Consider the following 26,576-nt stretch of genomic DNA (forward strand, 5'->3'; position numbering starts at 1 on the left):
GGTTTGGACCCACCTGATACTCAAGGATCTTCCTGCTCTCATTATTGAACAATTATAGTGAATTACAATAATCACCAGAAACACTCCATTGGAAGATGTAGGGTTGGATTTTCAAAACCACAGAACACTGGCCTAATGCAGCTGCCACTAAAGTCAATATTAAAACTCCAATTGACTTTACTGGCAGCAGCATTAGGCCAATGCTCAGGGCTTTTAAAAATCCCACACAATCTATGGGGCCATTATCATATCAGACTGCTTTAAAAAAAAAAAAGTCCAGTGCATATTCTGAGTTGATGGAAAGGGGGATAGAGAGAATGTGCTAACTCCTTCACACATTGTTTTACACTAGCTTGTTCCCCTCTGTGTTCTTTTGCACAACAGGGGAACATATGGACCCATCCCACCCAATGTTAAATCATTCTGAAAGATATACAATGTAGACAAGAGAATTTACCAGTAGGCAAGGATGCAACTAGCATTGCTATAAATGTTATACACCACCAGTGACAGTTAATCATAAAGTAATAACTGGCTCCCAGAATGAAAACAAACTAAAGAGAGATTTGCTAGTGAATCTCAGGACAGGCCCAACAAAGAAAATAACAGAACGCCACTAGCCATCATCTTCAGCCCCCAACTAAAACCTCTCCAACGCATCATCAAGGATCTACAACCTATCCTGAAGGACGACCCATCACTCTCACAGATCTTGGGAGACAGGCCAGTCCTTGCTTACAGACAGCCCCCCAATCTGAAGCAAATACTCGCCAGCAACCACGCACCACACAACAGAACCACTAACCCAGGAATCTATCCTTGCAACAAAGCCCGTTGCCAACTCTGTCCACATTTCTATTCAGGGGATACCATCTTAGGGCCTAATCACATCAGCCACACTATCAGAGGCTCATTCACCTGCGCATCTACCAATGTGATATATGCCATCATGTGCCAGCAATGCCTCTTTGCCATGTACATTGGCCAAACTGGACAGTCTCTACGTAAAAGAATGAATGGACACAAATCAGATGTCAAGAATTATAACATTCAAAAACCAGTTGGAGAACACTTCAATCTCTCTGGTCACTCGATTACAGACCTAAGAGTAGCTATCCTTCAACAAAAAAGCTTCAAAAATAGACTCCAACGAGAGACTGCTGAATTGGAATTAATTTGCAAACTGGATACAATTAACTGAGGCTTGAATAGAGACTGGGAGTGGATGAGTCATTACACAAAGTAAAACTATTTCCCCATGTTATTTCTCCCCCCCCCCCACCCCCCACTGTTCCTCAGATATTCTTGTTAACTGCTGGAATTAGCCTACCTTGCTTGTCACCATGAAAGGTTTTCCTCCTTCCCCCCCCCGCTGCTGGTGATGGCTTATCTTAAGTGATCACTCTCCTTACAGTGTATATGATAAACCCATTGTTTCATGTTCTCTGTGTGTGTGTATATATAAATCTCCCCTCTGTTTTTTCCACCAAATGCATCCGATGAAGTGAGCTGTAGCTCACGAAAGCTTATGCTCTAATAAATTTGTTAGTCTCTAAGGTGCCACAAGTACTCCTTTTCTTTTTGCGAATACAGACTAACACGGCTGCTACTCTGAAACCTTTGGTTATGATGTCAGAGTTGTTTCTGAGGCTGTGAATGGCATTGTGTTCTGCACGGCTGAGGTTATGGGGCAAGTGATGCTGCTTTTCCACAATTTCAGCCCGTGCACATTGGTGGAAGCACTCTATGTAGAAGTCCAGTCTGTTTTTTCCACCTTCAGGAGGAGTCCACCCAGAATCCTTCTTTTTGTAGTGTTGGCAGGAAGGTCTCTGTGGGTTAATATGTTGTTCAGAGGTGTGTTGGAAATATTCCTTGTGTCGGAGACATCGAAAATAGGATTCTAGGTCACCACAGAACTGTATGATGTTCGTGGGAGTGGTGGGGCAGAAGGAGAGGCCCCAAGATAGGACAGATTCTTCTGCTGGGCTAAGAGTATAGTTGGATAGATTAACAATATTGCTGGGTGGGTTAAGGGAACCACTGTTGTGGCCCCTTGTGGCATGTAGTAGTTTAGATAGTTTCGTGACCTTTTTCTTTTGTAGAGAAGCAAAGTGTGCGTTGTAAATGACTTGTCTAGTTTTTGTAAAGTCCAGCCATGAGGAAGTTTGTGTGGAAGGTTGGTAAGCATGGACTTTATCATTTTTGTTCCCTAAATCATAGCATCTACATGTACTTCAGTTTCAATTAGGACTGGAATGTGATCTTACTTTGGAAATAGGATTCAGTAATAATGGATACCCTCTATTCTATTGCTGCTTTGGGGAGACAAGATGGGCAAGGAAAAATTTTGGAGGAACTTCTGTTGGTGAAAAATAAAAGCTTTCAAGCAACACAGAGCTCTTCCTCAGGTCTTGGTTGGTCCAATAAAATATATTACATCACCTACCTTGTCTTTCTAATATCCTGGGACCAACATGGCTACAAAGCTACTGCAAACAACATTGATACTTTGGTCAGGTCTAGAACAAAAATGATCTATTAGGGCATGGCAACAAATAAGCTGAGGCCAAGGATCTAATTTTGTTCTGTGACTACAGATTCTTGCCTTTATTTATTGCTCAGTCTAATTCTTTCATGATTTCCTAAAAGAACTTAAAACCACCTCTCAATGCCCCATGTGGCTACTTCATGTCCGTCTTTGCCAGTGTTTTGTCCAGTAAAAAGTCAATAATAATTAAATTAGTGGTGGTCACCAAAATTTGTGCAAACGTATAAAAAGGGTAAACCCAAAATGTTAAATGACTAGAGACGTGACAGATGTAGGCAAGGAAGGGAAATGAAGTATCCATAAAGTCTTACAATGGAGAAAGAAGAAATAAATGCGTCTCACAACAGAAGCATTTGTAGTTTTATTAGAAAGAGACATTAGCAGACAGTATCACAAAATAAAAAAAATTAAAACAATCAGAAATGAAAACAAATTCGAAAACATATAAAAACACTAACCAGCAGATTTCTTCTTTTAATTATTTCATGTCTATCTTACTGTATTGCTTGCAATGACATCACTCTAGTTTAATGATTTCTAATTTTCCATCATGTATGTAAAAGACATAGGGCCATTTTAATGCTCAGGGAACACAGTGTACTGAGAGAATAGATCTCTAGAACAGAACCTTCAATCATTCTCATGATTTTTCTAGAACATCCTGAATTTTGCCATGTATTTAACTTTCACAAAATATTATGTTTTAAACATTTCACTGTTTCAGGGCGACTGCTTCCAAAACTGGCTGCAGAGTATATAGAAATAACCTCGTGTACTAGTGATATCTGGAGCACACACCATGAACAGGAAATCTAACAGATCCAACTCCACCAAGATACAGTGGTTTTTATAAAGGGAGTTTTTTGGTTTACATCCTCATGTGTTTAACTTTGCAAATGCATAACTTTAAAAACAAGCTGATCTTAAACAATTGCCTTTTGTACCAACATTAACAAACTAAAGGTACTCACTACTTCAAATGAGCTATAATACTCTGACATTTCATCAGATTCAGAGCCTTCTGTTAGCACAACAAGTGGCAGATTAACAAGCAATGCAAAGGCCCAGACGTTGTTACTCCTCAAATTTTATTCACACTTGTCTCTGTGGTTAAATTCCATGTATGTGCTAGTATTGGTTACATTTTCCTTGATGCAGTTGTCCATGCCTAGCAGTGAGTAAAATCATATTGAATTTTTTTTAAAGTATCTTATTAACCCCAACATGTTGTAAAAATAGGGATATAAAAAAACCCCAAAGGACCTCGTCTGCAAACCCACTGAGGACGTCCTCAGCCGGTGTAAACTGTCATAGCTCCATTTAAGTCAAGAGATGTTGACCTACATACAACTTTTATCTTTATCTATATAATTGTGTGGAATTTACATCCTGCTTCTGTAAATTGCCATGAACCACAATACAATGACCTAATAAGTGGAGTTAGTAGCTACCTTCTCCCAAAGGGATTGCTTTAATTGAAAAATGTAACATCCAATCTCTTATTTCTTATCTGTGCTATGACAGTTTGCACTAGCTGCAAATATGCCCATTGGACCAGGTATATTGTTTAATACCATGGGTTGAATGGGAATACCCGATAGTCAGCAATATGCCCAGGAGAAGCATGTGTAATCTCAGACCTCAAAACTGTATTTTAAAATATAAATTCACAGAACCCTCCACCTTAACCAGTTTTTGCATTTTGTGTGTCATACAAAACACAAAGACAAGTCATGACCAGTGCAGACTTTGCTTTCTAAGACTAAATTTTATTATTTTTAAATTCACAGAGGATGTGTTTTCTCTGTGTTCATCCTATTTAAAGGAATGAGGCCCTTTAATTTTCTTGTATTGCTTTAAACTAGGAAAACTCCTAACTTTATTAAAAATAAGAGTATATACATTTTAATATTAATTTCACAGCTAGAATAATTAAAGTCTGAGAACCATAGAGTCTCCAATTTTAACTTAACAGTTAAATTGAAATAATGTAAGATTACTAAGGAATAAGAATAACCTTACAAATATACTTTCTCTCACAGCATATTGCTTTGGGACTGAAATGGTTTGAAATATGAAATATTTATACCACCTGCAAAATTAAATTATTTCAAAGCAACCAAATATACTAATCCCCCTACTGTATCATCTGCCTCATGATTTCAAAAAGGCAAGGATTTTGGTTAATACCAATGCATATAGAGCCCAACTGCCACAAACATTTAAGATAAAATGCTGACAATACAAAAGGTCATTGGATTTATATTATTCTTCAGTATGGTTTGTTTCCTGGTGGCATGTTGAACATTGTACAGTAATTCCTAAGAAATGTAGACATTTTAAATGCAGGCTTCTATTTTTTATCTATTTATGCAATGGTTAAGGGACAGATTCTGATTCCTTTATTCACACTGGTCCCAACTGTAAACTGGCCTATGTATCCCTTACCACCCCATACAGAGGAGTCACCATCAGACAGCTATATCCTCTCTCCTAGACCAGTAGATAGGGAATCAATCTTTTGTCTCTGCCTCCCACAGTGCACCAGCCAACCAACTGAGCCAGCACAGTGGAAGTAAGCAGTGCAAGAAAATGAACTAGCAAAGCCTGCTTCCCCACTTTCAGCATGGGGAAAGTTGGGATTGCATTACAATTTGGTCTGTGCTTTACTCTTGACGCAGTGCAACATGCTGTCCTTTGTAAGGTGCCATTCTTGTCCATTAAGCAACACCTTACTTCAAACTAGTCATCCTGATCTCAATAGGGCTACTAGTGGAGTAAACTGCTCTTCAATGTGAAAAAAGGTGTCAAAATTGGGTCCTAAATGATAAAAACCATTTTCCCCACAATACACTACATCTGTCATGCTAAAAATATGGGCAGAAGAGTTAAATGTTTATAGAAAGATACTGATACTGTATGTCCATTTTTAAAGTGAAATGGCCTCTGGTATTGTAAGCAAACACATCTAACGCAAAGCATAAAGTAAATCCGTTATTTCAAGGCAGTTTAAATGATATGAATACACAGAATTTCAGTGCTTTAAATTCTTAAGTGCTCCAAATCTGCTGGGAACAAATAAGGAGTCTGTATGAAAATGTCGTACAGCATCCAGTTGACTGCATAGGCTTAGAAGTAAGATGATCGTATTGCTAGTTCTTCCGCCGCTTACTCCTGGGAAGTACTTGACCACTTTCTGGTGTTTCGGGGTGACGTGATTTTCGTTTGCTAACTTTCACATCTGGAAAGCTGCTGTGAAAAAAATAAAATGTATTTTGTAATCTGTTCTAAATGTAATTAAAAACTGAATATTTATACAAAGAATTATAAGCACCCAGTGCACACTCTTCCTCTATATTCTTTGGGAGGATAAAACACAATACTGCTTTAACTTATTTGGTCTGCTTCATAGCTATCAGTTCGTGAAAATAAGGTGGAAAATGGAGCTCTTGGAATCAGGTTCCTCTCTACAAATAATATCAACCCAAAAGAACAGTTGTCAGTACAGAATGTCTCTTCCACACCTAAGGGGGCAAATCCCAACCAGCCAGAGATTATGAACATTTATTGTCATGGAGTAAGGAGAACACCATACTCTGTTAAAATGTGGAGTGGTTGCTCTTCAAAAACATTTCAGTGAATTGACTTCTTCAGACTTCGGTGCAGTAAGCCACCCTCCAGGATGCCATCATCATGTTTCAAGCAAAGTATCAATTCTCTTAGGTACACAGACACTCAACATAAAAGTGATAGGCTGGATCATATAGAATTAATAAAAAGACTAAGCTGTTTAATCCTTCAAATAATACTTTCCTGGGTCTCTAAAATTGTTCTCTAATTAGTAGCACATGGTTCTTTCTTTACCGCTCATAACTTTCATTAAAATAGACATAAAACTTCGGAATCACAGCCACCAAATGTGGTAAACCCCAATCCATGAGTCTGAAGTCTGAGAGAATTTGAATGTGACTTTATTATAACATTTCCTATGAGGGCCCAACATTTTCAAAATAAAATTGCTACTTTTTAGGAAAATGGTAATCACATAGCTCACTAGGGCTCTGACTCAAAAAAGGTACTAAAGTAAAGTATATAAGAACCCCACTGAAGTCAGTGGGCCAGTTCCTAAACTAGTGCAAACGGGCATAGCCAACTTTCAGCAGCTGAGGATCTGGCCCAATGGTAAAAGTTAAGCACTTAGTTAAATGCCTTATTAGATTGGGGCCAGAGTACTCAGTACCTTGCAGAATCAAGACCTTAAATTTATGAATCATTTAGCTTTTTTACCTCAGTTTTCCTATCAGTAAAATGGGAATAATATTTACTTCATAAGAATGTTGCAAAGATTGATCAGTTCTATTTTAGGTATTTCTAAGGCTCGTATCTCCGTAGTACCTTGTTTACACAGGGAAATTAGTGTGCAGTAAGATAAAGTGTGAATTAAAAACACACTAGCTACTTTGCACTAACTCCCCATGTAAACACTCCTATTGCACTTTAGGGGTGCCCTTGAATGGTTTAGTCTAGTACATTTCCAAAGTGCATTAAGCTAATGCACACAAAGGCACTCGGTGTGTATTACGAGTGTCCACACAGGGAGTTAGTGGGGAGTAGCTGGTGCACACCAGCACTTGCAGACTTTTTCCTTGTGTAGACAAGCCCTGAATGCTGTTGTCTTTACTTGAGTTATACTTTGCAGGGGGAAAACAAAAAAAAACTTAAGCTTTGCAGGTTTGACAGGCAAAAGAAATCTTCAATTTAGTAAGAGAATTCTGAGGCCAGTTTACTGTTTTCTGTGTACGTTTTATCAGTACTGTATCAAATTATCTTGAGCCGTGTTAACTGGAAAATTTTTAAGCATAGTATCTATTTTCTTTAAAGCACGAGGACATCAAGATCCAAGTTTATGCCATGTATGGTACACATACTTGCACATTTTTTCACAAGCAATTCCCAAATCTTGTTTTTTTAAAATACATTGACTAGATGTCCCAACCTCCTGTGGAGACTGTATGTCACTAAATGAGGTGTAAATGCCCAATATGCCTGCCATTTAAATGACGCACCCCAAATTACTGATGTCTCAGCAAGACAGTCTCTGCAACTTTGCCTACTAGCTTCCTAAGCAACTAATTTTCCTTGTGAAAAAGGGCTCCATTACTGTAAAATTCCTAGCTGATAAAATGACCGTGTGCGCATGTGTGTTTAAACTGGTAATGAAAGGCCAATCTACTTGGTTCCTCCTAGGCATCCACACCCATCAATGTATATTCCGGCAGTGTCATGGAGTTGGAACACCTATACTAAATCTTGTTGCTTCCTGTTAATGTTCATTTCCTCCCTCTAATCCTATTTCTGGTTCATTTTCTCACTGGCTGTCATCAGTTAAACCAACAAAAATGTGGCTGCTGCCCTGGGTATGCTAGAAGGAGAAGGCTACACAGAGAGAAAGTGAGTGGCTGCTGTCATGAGAAAGTGTCCTCCACACTTTTGGGGGTGACTCGACAGTTTCTCCATCACCTGACCACCTCTCTTTCATGCCCCCCCCCAAAAAACCCGCCTTGATAAAAGAATGGGTGCACAGTAAGGGGAATATTTTATATTCTGCCTTTTATTAAATATTTTTTTAAAAAATACATGGATTTGATTTTACAATAAATAACTTCTCATGTGCCATGTTTTGATGTTAGCTGCATCATTTTGGGGCTTTAACCACAGTAAATATTAAATTCCCTTATTTTAACTCCCAGTTAATTCCCACCCTCCCCTTCCCCCCAAAGATCTCTAGCCTGTTAGCATCAGTAAAAATTTCCTATGGCTCACAAATAAAGAAAAAGATTATAGAACCGAGACTAAAGCACGATGTTCGTCTTTAATCTGCAGTACAAAGCAATTTTGTTAACAATGGAACAAGATATTTATGAAGAGTTTACAAAAGGAAAACTCCACTGAGGCAGGATGCCAGCTATGGAGATAAGTTTTAGAAAAGTTATTTAAAACTATAAACTGGACTCTGTTTTCTAGGTCGATTAGCTGACATTCTTGCCTCACAAGGCCCTGCTACAGCTGAAATTAAATGTTTATTGCTTATTGAAAACACGACCATCAGGCACTTTTTTGGTGTTACAAAATATTGGAAGAATAATACAGTTGCTCCCTTCGGTGTTTCTGAAGGAAAAGAATACAATTCTCTTCATTTTTATTTTGAAAGATAACCCTCCAGTATCATGGTTAACGTTGACAAAGCAGTATAGGTAAGTTATTGAAAGAAGTCTACTAAAAATGAAACTCTTCCTGGCAATAAAGAGCTTGAGAGAAGTTACAAGTGATATTTGCCATAGTTCCCTATTAAAAAAAACTTGTGAGGAGTTTTCTTGAGACAGACCCCATTTGCCAGAGGATCTTCACACTTAGTACCAATGAATTTTCCATCACCAACTCAAAGAAATAGGGGGGTTTTCCTTATTTGCAGAGTTAACTAAAACAGAGCAGAATGTTGCAGTAGTAGGTGCATTTAAATTAGACAGCTAAATTGCATATCTCAGACTAGCAGCTTGGAATCCCATGTAGTGATGACATGAGTGATATAATGTTCACCAGTCCATAGTTATTACAATACCAGAATTCTCCCCAAAAATACATTCTGTTTTTACCATTTGCCAAAATTTGTCCAGGAAAAATCATCTGGCTAAACTGGGAATTTGCAACTGAAAGTAAAAATGGAAAAATCTCAAGTGCCAAAATTACTGCCTCCAACAACTGGAGTAACTGATATTTCAGAGCCCAGTCCTGAATTGAAATGAGAGCAGAAGGGCCCCAGCACCTGCTTGAAGCCCCTGCAAAGTCACTGACTGTGTCCCTGAACATCAGGGTCAAAACTAGAATGCTCCTTTGGTGGTTTGTGTGATCCTAAGAGCTCCTGAATGCCCACAAGCAAATGTGTGTAACTGGACTTGATCCTCAGCTGACCTAAACAAGCTGGTGTGTGCACTGTTCCATTGGGGACAGTTTCTGAGATTGTCCAATGGCTAAAGGCTGGACACTGCAGGGGAATGCTTCAAGGGAACTCAGAGATTGGGGTGCACATATTGTTAACCTGCAACATACAGTAAGGGTTAGCATTGCCCAGAGGACAGTGTTTGTGTGGCTAATAGGTGGTGGCAGCTGACAGACAGATAAGCACAAGCAAAGCTTCCTCTTGCTGTAGGCAATGGGGTAATAAGGTGACTCAGCATCCTGGGCAACTTAAAAAAGCACCACAGCTTGATTAAATGCCACTCGGTTATCCAAAGAATGAAGCAAACAACAGAATGTACCTGACCCCATCCACGCTCTTCCTGGCTCATGAAGCTGCAAATCTAAGAACTTTGAACATTTGATTTCTGCATGTGTGGGGGAAGTGAGGGAATAAAAACAGTGGCTGCCATTTCCTTCTTCCAGTCTTGCCCAAAACCCAATTCTGGCTGCTTTTGATCCCCAGCACGTTAGTGGAAGAGAACATATTAGCTTTAATCCAGAAAAAAAAATTGGTACCTTTAAAAATTAATGAAATTAGAGAGAGAGAGAGAGAGTTAATATTTTATTTCATTTATATATATATATATATATATATATATATATATATATATATGCGCCCATCTCCTCCTCTGCTACCGCTCTCAGTCCTGCATCATTTAAATTCAGTGCAAGTGGTGTGGCTGTATAGCGTGAAATCTCTCATTACTGTACCACATTGCTAAAGGCAGTTCCACGTTGAACTGAAACACATAAGCCAACTTATGAAAGCATTCATAACAGATCTAGGTTGCTGCAGCTCTTTTATAAGTTTGCCAAATTCCAAAATGTCATTTTTGAAACATCAGCAACAGAGCTGTTTTCAACGTATTCATAACACAAAACAGGCTGGAGTGGTTTCTTTTGGTATCTATTTACCGTATTCTTGCAAATTAACCAGTGTCAGTCAAAGAGCTCTCTGGGCACGTGACATGCATGCAAAGGAAAGGGATATAAACCTTCATGCTTTAGAGCATTAGTCAACCTCTAATTACATGGACCCTGGATGGTATTCAAAGCACTTGCTGGTAGTCAAATGGTGCTGGTTTCACATCCTTTTTTCCAGATACTAAGTTATATTACATACATTAAATACTTTCTTAATGTTACTTTTCCTATAAACAATTGCCATAGTTGCCACAGGATGTTGTTGTTTGATTGTAAACGAGAGGTGGTGATTTATGCAGACATGACAGGTAGAGGAGATTTTCCAGGAAACATTTTCTATTCGGAGGTGATCTGCACCATAGAAAAGTTTGGGAACAATTGTCCTTCTAATGCAGAATTGTTTCCTGAAGTACATTTATTAGTACTTTGCTGGGTCCAGATTGAAGTGTCATTTCCTCAGCTCAAGCAGATGGATCACACTGGTGTGAAGTATTTTCTGATATTTACCTCACTATTTCTATCAAAACCCTGCTCTTGCACTACCCAAAATAATCTCTCTCCATCCATAAAATTATAACTTTGATGTTTTTGTAGACCATTATTTGGTCTTCAGTTAGTCACTGCTTAGCCAGACAATTTTCGTGGCAAATTAACTTAATTAATATTTCCCCTAGTCCCCTGATAATTTTTGTTGCTCCCTTCAGATATCCCTCTGATTTCTTAACATCTCTCTAGTAAGGAGGACTCCAGAAATCAATGCAATATTCCAGATCATACCAGAACCGATTAGACACTGATTATTGCCTCCATAATCCATTACACAATGTCTCTGCCAAGCAGTATGGCAGCACAGATGGCCAAAATAATTTTGCTTTTCAGTATACATACTCTTGTCTAATATGCTCTTCACTACCACACCCAAGTCTCTTTCAATTTTACTCGTTTCCAGCTTCCTCCCACTTAATATGAAATGCATACACAGTATTACTAGTTTTCATTTTCTAAGATGAAGCTAACTTTGTTATTTTCCGCTCTCTAGGACTCCTTATATACTGTGGCCCAAGAAAGAACTCAGTGTTCCAACATATGGCCCTCGAAACTGTAACAGAAGCCATCCCATGATATAGCAGCCAAGCATGTAGTCATCCATTTGCTGAAATGTATAAACAGGAGGAAGGGGATACACCATGAGAAGTGCAAATATAGCTGTTTTTAGGGATACGGGATAAGCACTAGACTGGGCAGGAAGCAGAGTCATTGGTTTAAGGGAGCACAGTATGTCACCAAGAAGCAGAAACAGCCCTAGGACAATTACAGGCCAAGTGCATCAATCTGTAATGAATTTGCATTCCACAAATTTGGAAAAACTGGCTACTGGAGCATTACATAAATTCAAAACATAAAACTCTCTGCTCTCATACCAGCTTCATTTTGTTCTGTTTAATAAAAACTTGAGCTTAATTATCTATTTAAATCTGAAGACTATTATAAATTATTTCCCACCAAATATCCCTTCAGCTTAGTGCATAAAGTAAAACCCTGCTCCCTCTCTGCTATTTTTTCATCTCTTCCAAAAAAGTACATTGGAAAACAATTTATGTTTACTTGGGTTTCAAGAAGTTTTAGGAATACCAATTTTATTTCTATAGGAATGAATATTTCATATAACCCTGACACTATCCCCGTATATTTAACCCAATTTAAAATAGAATTTTCTAAAGTCATCCAAAAAGTAATACTATACTACTTAAAAACAAATTTTGTTCATAAAAAAAAACCCCACACTTAAAAATTGACTTAATATTGCTTTTGGTCTCAGAAGCAGTATACAATTAATCTATATTTACTTTGCAGAAATACCCTAATAGAGTATTTTGACAAAATGTTTGTAAAATATTAAGCCACAATATAAAGGTTCACTATCAGATCAAGTTTTGCTCAAAATATAGAGTTTATAAAAGAAAAATATTTAAAAAAAAGTTTACAAAAAATAAATCAGATCCCCACACAAGCCTCTTTTATTGAAACTGTAATTTCATTTTAGAAGCAAACATCCCTTACAATATTTATAACTCAAATATAGCGGAATTTAATTTATGCATGAGAACCAGTGAAATTCCCTAGAAACAAAAATTAAACCCACTAAGTTTATTTTCTTTGTTTAAAGAAATGTTAGAGTAAACAGCAAAAATAGTGAAAAGTTTATTAAAATTTAAAGACCTAAAAAATTAAGCCTGGTTGTGCTGTTCATTTACTTTTTTCTTTGTTTCTGAAGTGTTATTAATCACATAGTTAAGGAGGTTTACATTTTAAAGTTTTAACTGTACTGTACTTTCAAAATTAACCTTTATTCTGCAAACTGTGTGGCGATCATTACACATGACAGGCAATCAGTTGGCACAGTAATGAAAAGCTGATGTAAACACTCACAGACCAAACCAAAGTACTTACTTCAGTATATAAAAAGAAAGCAACAGCATGAGGCCTCGATGCAGGAAGTGCACTTAACCATATGCTTAACTTTACACATATGATCAGCTTTCACAGAAGTAAGCCAAGCCCACGCTTAACATGCACAGGCAGGTGACTTTCTGAATAAGTAACACTGAAACTTTATAATTATTACTGAACCAGCACAGATGTGTGTTACACAAACTTTTTTTTCATCCAATAGCGATTAAAAACAACGCAAGGGCCCCCTCGGCAAACCTTCACTCACATGGTCTTTGTCTTTACTGGGGCTGTTCACTTGAGTTAGGATTTGCAGGATCAGGACCAAAATGTGGGACTCTTGTGTCACAGAAGCTTATTTAGAAACAGGCTTGTAGTTAGATTACAATCACACAAAGACAGTGGCATCGATCTAATCCCTAGTGGATATTTGTTCATATCAAAAAAACACCATCCATGGAAAGATGCTGTACTAGAACTGTTGAGACTGTTACAAGTCAGATACTGAGATGTATACGCATAGCTGCCTTGGAATTTGCAACACCACTCATATGCTGAACACTTAAATTCAGTCACTGCAAAACATCGATGCTTCATCCTTAAACATTCATTATATTCATGAAACCTTTCAAAAATCAAATTACTTAAGAACCAAGTATTCAGGAATAATGTTTTAAGTCAGTCAGGAAACTAGACTTTGAAACCACTATCTGAAGTTTTGTGATCCCATAATACCAAATACCCAGTTCAAGGTGACAAATATCTCACTGATTTGTAAACAATGCAAATACACTGAAAATAAAAGGTCACTAATCCAAATGTCCTGCCTGTCGCAACTCCCGTTGAGAATCCCCCTCTTGACCACTCAGGGAATCCAGCCATTGGATCCTGTGTGTTTTAAGACTCTGAACTGGGCACTGTTGCTGTCTAAGGGGCTCTGGACATGCTCTCAGGGTGCAGTTCCATCTGGCACTGCTTAAGAGTTCCATACACAAGGCCCTCTGTCCAGCCCAGTGCTGACTCAGCCAGACTTCCCACATAGGTTAAACACACCCTCTCCTACAACTCGAGCACAAAGTATGAGCCTTCTGATTTCTCTCTCGAAGGGGGCACATGGTAGCTGTAACATATGAAATGCACAGACACTGCACAGAATTCTCTCTCTTTAAGAAATACACAGATCAATACAAAAATAATAAACTTTGCATGTATTTATTACCCTGTCTCAGTTTCCTCATCATTCCAGAGTGCTCTTTGGGTTGGGATCAGAGTCACCTGGAGCCATCCAAGCCATCCGTTCTGCAGTACATGGCTTGTGTTCTGAAACATGGAACCTTCTCCCTTAGCTGTCACGGACCTTGGCTGGAATGTGCCCTTCCTCTCCTGCCAAAAACCTCCCATCTCTCTCTGTTTCCCCTGTGAATCCATTTTGAAAGCTAGCATCACTACCTTGATGCCTTTATTCCACTGCCGGTAACTTTCCAAACTCCAAGCCCCCAGCACTTGTTGAAGGAAGTTGAACAAAAATAGTTTCTCCACTCAGGCAACCTCTTCAGCATACCTATTGTCCAGTCATTAAATTCTAATGAACATTGTCACTGGTCTGGCAGAGACATGATACAGCACCCTGACAGCCCATGGCGGATACCACATTTACGTAGAGACATTCAATGATAGAACCATCTTCTCGGTCACAACTTTACAGTATCAACCCGAATTTATAAATTGTATCGACAGATCACCCAAATCAACACACTGCTTCATTGCTAGAACAGAAACTGGATAATTTGCCAGTAGTATAGAATTCATCAGGACAGAAGATTTATAGTATGCATGCCACAAAATGTGAAACACTAGATTGATGAGCTTTTCAATGTATTAGAAATAGAAAATTCAATATAAACTGTTTACTGTATCTATTACACGGTACACAGTAGTGTTCATGCTGTCTTTAAAGTGAAAGTACATGTTGCAGAAACCCAAAAATCTAATTATGTGATGGCTCTTTGTAAAAAGTATTTTTCTATTTTGTTCCTATATTAAAAGTGCTACTAGATTTCCAAACTCTTTACCGCCTATTAAATGGATAGAGATTGAAAAAGCAGATGTCTTTAAACTGTGCTTGTTAAGAAATCCATTTATATTCACTTTGAACAAAAAAAAGTAGGAGAAACACAGACTGAGTTCTTGTAGCATTTCACTATTATCAGACAGCGTTCGGAGACAAAGTTTCAGCATCTAATAAATCTCTTAAAATCAAATTATTTTAATTCTGAATGTCAATATCAGTCTGACAAGGTACAGCGTCTGCAAAATTCAATTAACTTATTAATTCATGCTAAATTCTTATCCGAGGGGTTACTGTAGGTGGCACAGTAGGTTAATGTACAAGCCTCTAACCCTCTGTCACCGTAGGTTCAAAGAGTTTAGATATAGGAACAATTTCACCAAGTTTGGAAAGGCTCAGGGCACATTTATACTCATTAGAGACTAGCACACAAATGACAGTTTTTATGAGATTACAGGCCTCAATTCAGAACAGCATCCCTATTCAGGACAGGACTGACACACACATGTGCATTTGAAGTCAATGGGAGCTAAGCACATCCTTCAGTGCTTTCCTGACGCAAGGCCAAACTTAGGAGTGATGTAAAGTCCTGCTCCTGCAAAGACTTAAGCATATCCTAACTTTATGCACTGTGAGTAGTCCCATTAAAAATCAATGAAGATATTCACAGTATGTAAAGTTACACACATGCATAAGTATTTGTAGGATCAGAGCCTAAATCAGTAATGGAGTGCACTGATGAAAAAAGAGTTTACAAGGTAAAATGTTGATATATACCTGTCCCCACTTTCACGAATACTAAATTTTATCAGTTAAAAAAAATAAAATCATATTCAAGGTCAGAGAGTAAAAACATGATTAAATTATGATTTAAATACAGGTAACAGATGCACATAGATTTCTGCTTACAATCAGGAACTATTTTCATATTTGTGAGATTAAAAAAATATACACTCTTCCTACGCTTTAAATTAAGAACTATATCTGCCAGTAAAGCTATGAAATTTTAAATTTCTACAGACTAGTATGCATCTGTTTCAGAGTTCCATTAATAGCAGATCAGATTTGGGAAAGAATTGTGGGGTTTATGATAAAAGCATGAAATTTGCCAGTCTTAGGGCATGACCTAGAAGATTTGGGGCCATCACCAATTCATGCCATGCTAGCTGTGGCAGACATTTTAAAATATGAATGCATTTTTCTAATGTTTTTCTGATAGATTTTGTTTAAGATATGAAAACATCCCAGTGGGTTTTCATTTTTGTACATTTATATTCATATTGTCTCTGGTGTCCTAAAAACTGAAGCACTGAATTGCAAAGACTTGAAATTATATGAAAATATTACCATGTTCTGTATCATGTCACCAGGGAGTATTTACTGAAATATTATATAGAAAAATACCATAGTAAGTTTGTAGGTTTCTATTCATGAACAAAGTTACATTTTTCTTTGCTAATAACATTTCAGATTGATATATGCATAACAGGATATTGCTGTGTCTCAAAAAGACTGAAAAGGCAGCTTATGTAAACACACAGCCTAAAATGTGTTAAACGAAAAAAAAAGTCTTTCACGGTCTTCAATATACTGAAATATTGGCGTCCCCAAAATTTTTTAGGAAGAGCCGCAATTTGGTCTTGGAGATCTCCCTTGTAGGAGGTCAGCTAAACAAAGGGAGATTTCCCATTATTATTATTTCACTTGATAGGCTCTGTTAATGGCTTGGCTTTGTCCTCCAATCTCTGTTACAAATGTGGTGTACTGCTGCTGCCTGATCTTCTTAACCTTAACCTTAACCTAACAGAGACAATCACAGCAGGTTCTCTAATGCCTTTGGTGTCCAGTTTAAGTCAACACACTCTTCTCAGAAGGGGTTACCCATGTCTTCTGGCCTCAACAAATATTTTGACATGTCGTGCAAAAGAAGCCAGGACACCTTTCATCTGCACCGGTTGCTTGGTGTTAGACCCATTTCAGGTGGTTCCTTTCTCTGGTGTGGCTTCAAATTCTATCAATCTGACCACCTCTGGTCACTATCATCCAGTGCCAAAGGATCTCTGGACTTTGTGTGAGACCAACAGCTCCACCATCCCCTTTGATTATGGCCTCATGAGCTTCGTTAAGTGTGACTGCAGAGAAAACATGCTGTATCTTGTGAATGGTGAAGTTCCCCTTTAGAAACTCTCTAGCTGTGTCTGGATGCATGTGTGAAGGCTTACCGTATCTAGGAGGTGAACAGGAATCCAACAAGCATAATTAGTACGAGCTAACACAAAGAACCAGGATGACATCTTTCCAATGCATTCAATGTAGACAGCAAAGTTTGCCTGGTGGACTGACAGCACATAGGTCTATACAAGAAGTTCCAGGTGAAGTGTGGGACGCCAGAAGTGGAACACTAGACTTTCTAGTTTTTGCTTGTCACACAATTTATCATACCCCATGGAAACCTCATCTTCCCTGAGAGCTTGGGTATATGCTTGGGAAGATGTATAGATTGATGGCAGTTACTTTGAGAGTATGCCTAGTACATACAACTTGAGACACTTTCAAGGAGGAGTCAACCATTCCTGGTGAGGCCACTTTGGCTAGAAGATAGATGGACAGAAGCCCTTGTTCAGGCCAATCTCCAATCTGCTTTAGACTTACCATTTCCAGATGTATACCACCCAGCATAATGACAAATTTGTCCTCTGCATACCCAGCAAGGTAAGTTCCCTTTATATGTTTGATTATGGTGAAAAGGGGCTGATAGACAGTGATCACTGACGCTTGGCATGATTTTAGGTGGTGTGCAGAATTCCTTAGAACACCCATGGTGTGACATATCATTGCCACAGACTTAGAGTCATTTAGAAAGAGTGCAAAAAGCACCATGATTTCTGGGGATAAGTCTGGCACTGGCGGTCTGCTGGCATGATAAGCTACCTAAGAAACGTCTTGATCTCTGTTGAAGGTATTCAGACTTGCTGCCTGCCTTACTTGTTTAAGTCACCAGCATTCTTCTTGCAGGGCTTGTGTAACCAGCTGGTAATCATTCTTGATATCAATATTTGCAGCAGGGATAGGACCATTGGTTTTCTTCAAGATCAATGAAGTCTTCTTCACTGATGCTGCAGTCTCACAATCTTGGGTGAGAATTCCATAGACAACTCCCCCGTCTTGAGTACTTGGATCCTGAAAAAGTGACATCCCAGTTCCATGGAAGGAGTCTGTTGCTGTGGTTGAGCTAGGCTTATTGTCTATGTTGTCCATGGATGTAGTAGTGAACAGTTCACCATGAAGCTTTAGAGGACAGACTACATTCTCATCCTTGAAGTATTTTCATGCACTGTTTGCTATGCTGGTAGAGATGGCCACCACTGTCATAGAAGATGGACAATCCAAGTTTAAAGATGGTATCTATTAGCTCACTTTTTCATGTTCATGCATGAAGTGTCAAACCAACGTAGACTGGTAAAAGTGTTTCCTCGAGCTTTGTTGTGGTACAAACTTTCTGTTACTTCATGAAGAGGGATGATGATGTACTGCAACTCAAAAGTAAGGGTAGCAGAATAAATGGAAACTTGTTCTAACTGAGTTTTAATGTTTGGACCATCCAATGTATGGGCATCAGTGCCAATATTGATTTAGGCACAGATTTTGCTTGGCATCCTGGATCAAATGATCCAGTAAACTTGGTTTTCATTTGAAACATGTGACTTCATATAATTTTTGCTGTTTGGGACAGGTGAAGTGCTGCTTTGTCACAGTCTTCCTCACATACTTTTTGGAAGGCAGGTCCAAAATCCTGATTGCAGGCAAGGAACATATCATGTACTTCTCTGTGTGCTTAGAGATATGGAATGCATGAAAGGATACAGGATTTTAATTCAGTGCTGTGAATGTGCCCAGCCAGTGTCACCCCCAGCTGTTCTAGCCTAGCAGTAGAGAGCCTTTTGAGGTCTTCTAGTTTAAAGACTGGAGCCACATCTTCATTCAGTCTGGTCTCTTCAATGTATACTATCAGTTCAGCGAAAGCAATCCCATGGGACATCATCTGTGTTGCTTTGTTCAGTTTTCCTCTCCTGGACTTTGTTGTAGGGAGACACCAAACATCTTGCATGATCATGATACTCTGCCTCTTGCACCACGATTAGTTTTGCAAATAAGTGCTGGTTTTGCACCTGGCATGCACACCTGCAGACTCCATTATTAATGTCAAGCTTCATGGAGGTCTTTTGATGGTATGTGCATTTCACAAATAAAGCACACTTCTTTTTCTCTTCGTGTCAGTCACTTCAATGTGTGTATTTTCTCTGCAGTTTATCAGGGTGAACCATAGCTTTCTCAGATTTTTTTTTTTCCCCTCGGCCCTTTTAAGTTTGGTCCTGTTAAACATAATGTTGCAAGATTTGTGCCAATGTCCACTGTTCTTGTTCAACATTTTTTCAATACCATCATCATCATTTAATCTATGTATTTCAGTGAATATGGCAAATGCATTCAGTTTATGAAAACATCTGAAATTTTCTGCTAGAGTCTGATAGATCCAATATGCTCTCTTTTTGATTCTGATGGATTAATCAACTCTGCACTTTTGTCTTCCTGATAAAACACACGCTGCTCCAATCAGTAGGTGAAAGGGATGTCTCTGTTGATGGCCCTGGCTCTCAAACAAGCTTGAATCTGACATGTTTGAAGTACTATTAATAGCCAATAGTCATCTAACATCTTTCACTATTGTGTACAGTTAATATTACCCAAATCACCAAGCATCTTTCATACAACAAAAGTAGCATCTGAAAGAAAAAAGAGAAATGTGACTAAATTGTGCCACGACCACAATGACAATCAAAATATGTCCTTACACCAATGTTAAGGTCAGGATGAAGCAAAACCAAGAACATCTCCCTTGTATGTCTAACTGTAAAATGTTATTTGCCGATTATGACAATATTATTAAAAGTGCTGCCATAGACACATGGGATGAGTTGGTGATGGCCCCATATCTGAAAATCTTTATTAGGTCATGCACTAAGACTGGGGCAAATTTCATTCTTTTACCATAAAAACCACAATTCCACCTTTTTGGTATAATAGGCATGGAATGTTACAAATGGTCTTTAGCAATACAGAACATTCACTGAAAGAAGGCATCGGTTCAGGTATTTCTAATCCATCTGGGGAATAAGAGGTGGAGATTATAGGATAAAAATGACTGCTGAAATATCTGAAGGAGTTAGTTTGAGAAATACTATATATGTGTGGCGCCTAGACAGTCATTAAGTAAATGTATTAATCTGAAACAATTATTCAGTTGTTATGACTACAGATCAAATGATTCTCTGAAATGAACCCAGTTAATCAACAGTGTTTATGTGAAGTGGGACAAAATCCTATAGATTATCCTACCATTAACAAAGATGTATTTTAAACTCAGTATGTTCTTTGCTTTAAGAAAAAAAGGACATTTGGAAGAGAGACAGATTAATCTGAAACAAAGACTAGAATGTACTCTTTGAGACACTGTTTTTGAAGGAAGAGTTCTATAGTTCAGGTGATGTTCATAAATTTTTCAGAGTATTTATGCATTGTATTCAGACAGATTTTCAGAAGTGCTCACCACCTACAGTTAAGGCCTGACTTTCAAAAGATGGTCCACATTCTGTAACTCCCACTGAGAACAATGGGAACTACCACATACTGAGTACTTTTTGAATGCATATGTGAGAACTGCTGGTCACTGAGATATTTTGGAGAAAAAAAAAAATCAAGCCTATAACATCAATTACTTCTATTGTTTCTGCTGAACTAGTCCTTTTACAATAGACATTTTATTATTCAGCCCCTGTTCCCACAGTGTGCTCTGCATGAGCAAACCCCTCAACCTCTGATTAGATCCACAGAAATCAGTGGGGCTTCTTGTGGGCCAAGTGGTCAACCTACTCAGAAACAACTTGTATAATCGGGGTCCAAGACTTCAATTACTGTAGATTATTATTTTAAAATAGACTCAAGTACACCAATACATTCATTTTAATTACGATAATGTGTTTGTTCACTTTAGGCGCACTGAACTGTAGATAAACTAGCACTCCATTGAAGTCCAATCCAAAACAAGTACACTTGCCCCTCTGCTAACAAATGAAGATTTTAATATTTTTAGAGAAGGGGATAAGGTAAAGAATCTGTAGTATTTAAAAAAAACATTTACTTGATTGATTACTTAATGGAGGAAGGGAAAGGAAAACAGAAAAAAAAAAACAACCAGAAACAAAACTAAACAAAAAACCAACAACCCAAACCCATAATCTCAGAGTACATAGCTGCTCATCTCCTTCTCAGGAGAAGTGAAGTCCAGGTAAGCTAATAAAGGTTACTAACATAAATCAAGTAAAAGGAATGGTCATTTAGCCATGAAATACTAGTTTAATCAATATAGCAAAATACACTTAACTGGTGCACCCTGATGGCATCTAAAATTGCCAATTAAGCTATGATCTCATTAAGCAAAAGTCTACTGAAACCTAGCATGCTTTGCAGTGATGGCCAGACTACACATGAATTTACACTGTACCCATCAGTTTAATTGATTAAAACAAACTAAGCTAAAATGAATATAATGAATTTAACTTACAGGATTGTAGGTTAGTTAAGAAGCCAGTCTGAAATACTCATTTGGATACCAGAATGGAACAACAAGCAATGAGCAGTCACTTTGGGGGATTTTTATGGAACAAGAGCCTTTAAAGGAACCAAGAAGCAATTAGCAGCTGTAAGATACAATAAAAACTTTTAAGAAGGGTATATTAAAATAGACTAAGTAAACAAAAGTGCTAGTAAGCCATTGTGAAGCACCAAATAAATACAATTGGAAAAATATTAGATCCTAGGCAGGGACCCAATTTAGATGGCCATGAAAATCACCTATCAATTAAATGTATTCTATTACAAGGGTAATAAGTCACCCTTGTTTAAATTGCATCAGTGCTGATCAAAAGCTGTTGTATATTTACCAAAATACAGATATACTCAGAATGCTGATATGTAAAATTGGTTCCTTACTCTACAGATCTTCCCTGTACGTCACAGCCATATCTGCTTATTCACCAAGGCTATTCGTTAGGCAATGTGTTTACATCCCAATCCCAAACTCCCTTTATCTCTACTGAGCAAATGTGGGTATAGAAAGGTGAAGCTGGATTCTCCATTTTGTTTCATAACTGCCTCCAACAAAATTTGACATGTATGTTCTAACTGCCGGACCTTTACTCTTGAAGAAGAGGAAAGGTTGATTTTCAGATCCCATGTCAAGCTGACAGTGCAGAGTTTAAAAAAAAAAACTTTTTTTTTTTTTTAAACTTGTACACTTAGCAAATAGGATCTGAAAATCATCTACAATAAATACAGAAGCCCTTCATGTTTTTATAGTTACTATAGTAGAAAGAGAGCCTAAAATGTAAGCCCTTGTATCAAAGGGCTGGTATGAGGCCTAAGCTAAAGTAGTGAGCAAGCTTTGCTGATATAAAGCAAAGTTAGCAAAAGTCAGGCTGTGAGTAAACATCAGGCTCTGCAACCTTTCAAGTTCACAGAATCTGGCAAGAACAGGGCTGATAGTGCAGAAATACACATTCCTAAGAAAGGCTGGTCACAAAATACTCATGCAAACACAGTCCAATATCAAGGATGGTACAAAAGCACTTCCCAAGGATAACAGGGACACACTGACCCCCCCTTAAAAGATAAGGTCAGGATGACAGTACGTAATAGAGATTTTTAATCAAACCAAGATGTACAAGGTGATGGGTAATAACTAGCCATGTCAGGTGGCAGTAACTAACTATGTCAGAGGTGCAGTACTAACTTGTTTGTATCGGGATATAAAGACGCATCTCAAAGGGAGCATCTTTGTTTAGCATAGAGAGGAACAGAAAATCCAATCATTCACTAAGATGGTCCACTGTTATGGGCATACATATATTAGTGGTCTGGTAGAGTCTACGAAATATTAGCACCGTCCTTTGTCAAAAATAAAGCTGGCTGGGTGCCTTCATCCCTTAACGGATTTTGTGGTCATTGGGTTGTTCACTCAAGGTTTGCCATGCCAGCTGTCTGTGCAGGACTGGGGCAGCACACACATGAAACACGCACACACAGCCAAACATTACATCAACATCTGACCACAGTCACCTTTGAGAATAAAACATTTCCTGGGGAACCATATAGGTCATGTATTGGAAAGTGGAGATTTTCATTTGTCTGAAGCTATTCCAGGTTGCATCCAAATTGTACCTGGTACAAAATGTACATGGTATACAGTGTGCAAAATGAAAAGGAGTACGTGTGGCACCTTAGAGACTAACAAATTTATTAGAGCATAAGCTTTCGTGAGCTACAGCTCACTTCATCGGATGCAGTGAGCTGTAGCTCACGAAAGCTTATGCTCTAATAAATTTGTTAGTCTCTAAGGTGCCACACGTACTCCTTTTCTTTTTGCGAATACAGACTAACACGGCTGCTACTCTGAAACCAGTGTGCAAAATGAAGTTGTGTTCTAATGCCAGTTTTCAGTGTCATTACCTCAAAACTACCGCAACTGCCATGCAAGTTGGCTGAATGAAAACAAGCACTGAACGGGCATGCAAATTGAATTACTCTGTCACCCTTAGAAGTGCTGAAGCACAATGGAAGGCAAGGTCTGGGGTAGTTTGCATTTCCAGTGGTCACAGCATACCAATTCTGTGGATAAAGATAAACTTGCAGACTGCATGGCTGTCCATGTGGTATCCTTCACATCCCATTCAGGGGCTCCACCCTCACTTGGGAGGTCAAACAGACTGGTACCTTCCACCAGCACCAAATTTCACTTTGTTCTCAAAATTAAGAAGGAGAATAAGCGATGGAGGAATTTCCTATATCAGCAACAAAATTTTCTTCTGCTCCCCCCCTCAAAGGATACAATAGAAGTATACACAGATTTTTTCTGAAGATTCATTAATATCTCAATAGAAACACTACAACAGCATATCCGGGTTTCATTCAGAGTTCTAGTGAAATTGAATGGGGCATTGGGCAGGACAGGATCCACCACTGCTAGGTGAGCTTGCTCTCTAACATCCACCACAGACCTGCCCCTCCACACTGGGCCAGGAGATGCATATGTTTGCTTACGCCAGGACCCACTGATGGGCATGACCAACTATCTAGAATCTTGCCAGGACCCATCATTTGAGAAACACTGCCTTCAATGATGTCTGAAGGTGTAGGAAGGATTCAGATTCATGTCTTGAGCCTATATCTTGTGTATAGATGTACCCATCATAAAGCCATCACCATGAAGATTTCCAGTAGAATCTACAGATTTCAGTACTGAGCACCTGCTATGTCTCCTCAATTTCATTAGATTTGGGTGATCTGCATGTACATTCCAATTAACTTTGTTTGCAAGCCTCCTCAGCATATCTGAAAAGGTAGCAGCTTGATTTGTTACTTCTCCAGAGGATGAGGGAAGCAATAAAAAAACAAAAAAACCATTCTGAAAGCAAAGAGAACATAAAAATTGTGCTTAAATACATTTCAGGAATGAGCCCAAGATTTAGGTAAAAAAAGTGGCCAAAAGGCCAGTAAAAAGGAATAAGATGTTACTAAGCTGCCCATTTCCACATTTTTCATTAATAACTATTAAGTGCAATAAATAAAATAACTAATATTTGGATTTACTGCTTCAATATTAACTTTTAGCTGGTGTGTGTCAATGTAGACTGATTAGTGCAAATAAAAGGGGACTCCAGAAGATTAGTGTAAAATCTCTATGTTGCTCATTAAAAGCTTTATGAGTAGGCAATTTATTAACTGTATCATATGAATACTAAATTATTCTTTATTAGTTCTACCACTTAAATTAATATGTACAAAAAATCATCCTGTTGCAATCAACAAAACTGCCAATACAGCTTTCACTGTCAAACTGTTGTGTCTGAACAAAGGTAATGCACTGGAGAAGTTGGTAAGATCAGACCAACTTTAAGCTACTGGAAAATAAAAGGTCTAGAATTCAATTAAAATCCAAAAACTAGTCTCAATTATGCTCAATTATGCTCTTTCTTGATCTGCCTAGGGCAAGGAATAACCAGATTAGATACCTGTTAACAGAAGTGTATAGATTGCTATCTGGTTTCAGATTTTCTTTCAGAGGACCCTATTTATTTATTTGAAATTTGTAACAGACCTGTCACCCCCAGGTATAGTGTCAAACGCTAAAAACAAAACTGTCGCAATCAAATGATCAAAAGACAAACCCTTTTCTACCACTCTCCACCTTTTACCCTCAGATACCCTCACATTCTCTTGTAGCCACTAACCCTGAAAAGAAAAAGAAAAGTTACAAGGCATCGGCATCATACCCTAAAGGCTGCCATACTGGGCTGCGGTATATCATGCCAAAGTCAAGGACTCCCCATTGAAAGCACTCTGTCATCTGGCTTCAGGAGTTCAACAAAAGAATCCTAGCTGACTGTTCCAGCTCTGAGTGGAGACTGAAAGGAGTCTGTAGCAAAAAGTGATCTGTGGAGAAGTATCCAAAGCTGATTTCCCATTCATAGAAATACATTCCCCTGCACCACCACCACCCTAGGGAAATTAAATTACTGAGCTATCCTTTTGCTACTCAACACAGAGCAGCTAGTTGACCTATTCTCCACACAAGTTTTAGCATGTCTTCACTGTAATCCATTCAGACCCAAGGGAAACCTTAATTCGCAACAGAATAAAAATCATTAGGGTGGAAAACATAAAAAACACATTAAGTAAAAGGTTAGAGGACTGTTAAATGTTCTGAATCAGACTTGACAGAAAGAATGGTCATTTAGCTGAGGAATAATCATTTCTCTATTAAGGTTAAAAAAATCATCCTGCTTTAAAGACCATAACAATGAACAACATTAGCTGTCCCTTACTACATAAAATTGCCTAAGTAGTAATATTTACTAGCCTCCTCATCATAGAAAGGAAATGTGGTTTTAGAGTAATAAGTATTTTTAAAAAGTGGTGTTCAAAAGGGGACTGTCAAGTTCAAGTTTTGTGGTTTTTTTGGATAAAATATATTTCTTGTACCTACGTTACCGACAAGCAAGGTAGTAAAGGTTCCTAATCAGTTGTAGTCTATAGGTTCTCATGCTCTAGCCTAATACTGTAATGCTGGATTTGCAAATAATAAGTGGGTAAACATTGCTATTTGGATACATATTTAAATTTTTTTCCTCCCATCATAAAACCTACATTTTGATCACAGATATGTAGGATTGGAAGGGACCTTGAGAGGTCATCCAATCCGGTCACCTGCACTGAGGCAGGACTAAGCATTATCTAGACCACCTCTGGTGGGTGTTTGTCTAACCTGTTCTCAAAAATCTCCAGTGATGGAGATTCCACAACCTCCCTAGGTAATTTCTTCCACTGCTTAACTACCCTTACAGTTAGGAAGTTTTTTCCTAATGTGTAATAACCTAAATCTCCCTTGCTGCAATTTAAGCCAATTACTTCTTATCCTCAGTGGTTAAGGAAACAATTTATCACCCTCCTCTT

The 26,576-nt window shown here is 38.2% G+C and overlaps 1 protein-coding gene across 9 annotated transcripts in view; it reads right to left on the reverse strand.

Annotated features, from left to right (window-relative positions):
* Positions 1-2,896: 2,896 nt before the first annotated feature.
* RAD18 (RAD18 E3 ubiquitin protein ligase) overlaps positions 2,897-26,576 on the reverse strand; it is a 123,844-nt gene continuing 100,164 nt past the window's right edge. For 4 of the 9 annotated variants that reach the window (XM_038410985.2, XM_038410987.2, XM_038410986.2 and 1 more), the window contains one exon: positions 2,897-5,800. In XM_038410985.2, coding sequence (XP_038266913.1) covers positions 5,701-5,800 — 100 coding nt within the window. In that variant the 3' untranslated portion in view covers positions 2,897-5,700. Of the gene's footprint in view, positions 5,801-17,230; positions 19,793-21,630; positions 21,738-26,576 lie in introns of those variants that run through there. The other 5 variants (XM_043518483.1, XM_043518481.1, XM_038410984.2 and 2 more) reach the window with 3 other exon arrangements.

The sequence above is a fragment of the Dermochelys coriacea genome, chromosome 7, assembly GCF_009764565.3.
Source record: "Dermochelys coriacea isolate rDerCor1 chromosome 7, rDerCor1.pri.v4, whole genome shotgun sequence".
NCBI classification, from domain to species: Eukaryota; Metazoa; Chordata; order Testudines; family Dermochelyidae; genus Dermochelys; species Dermochelys coriacea.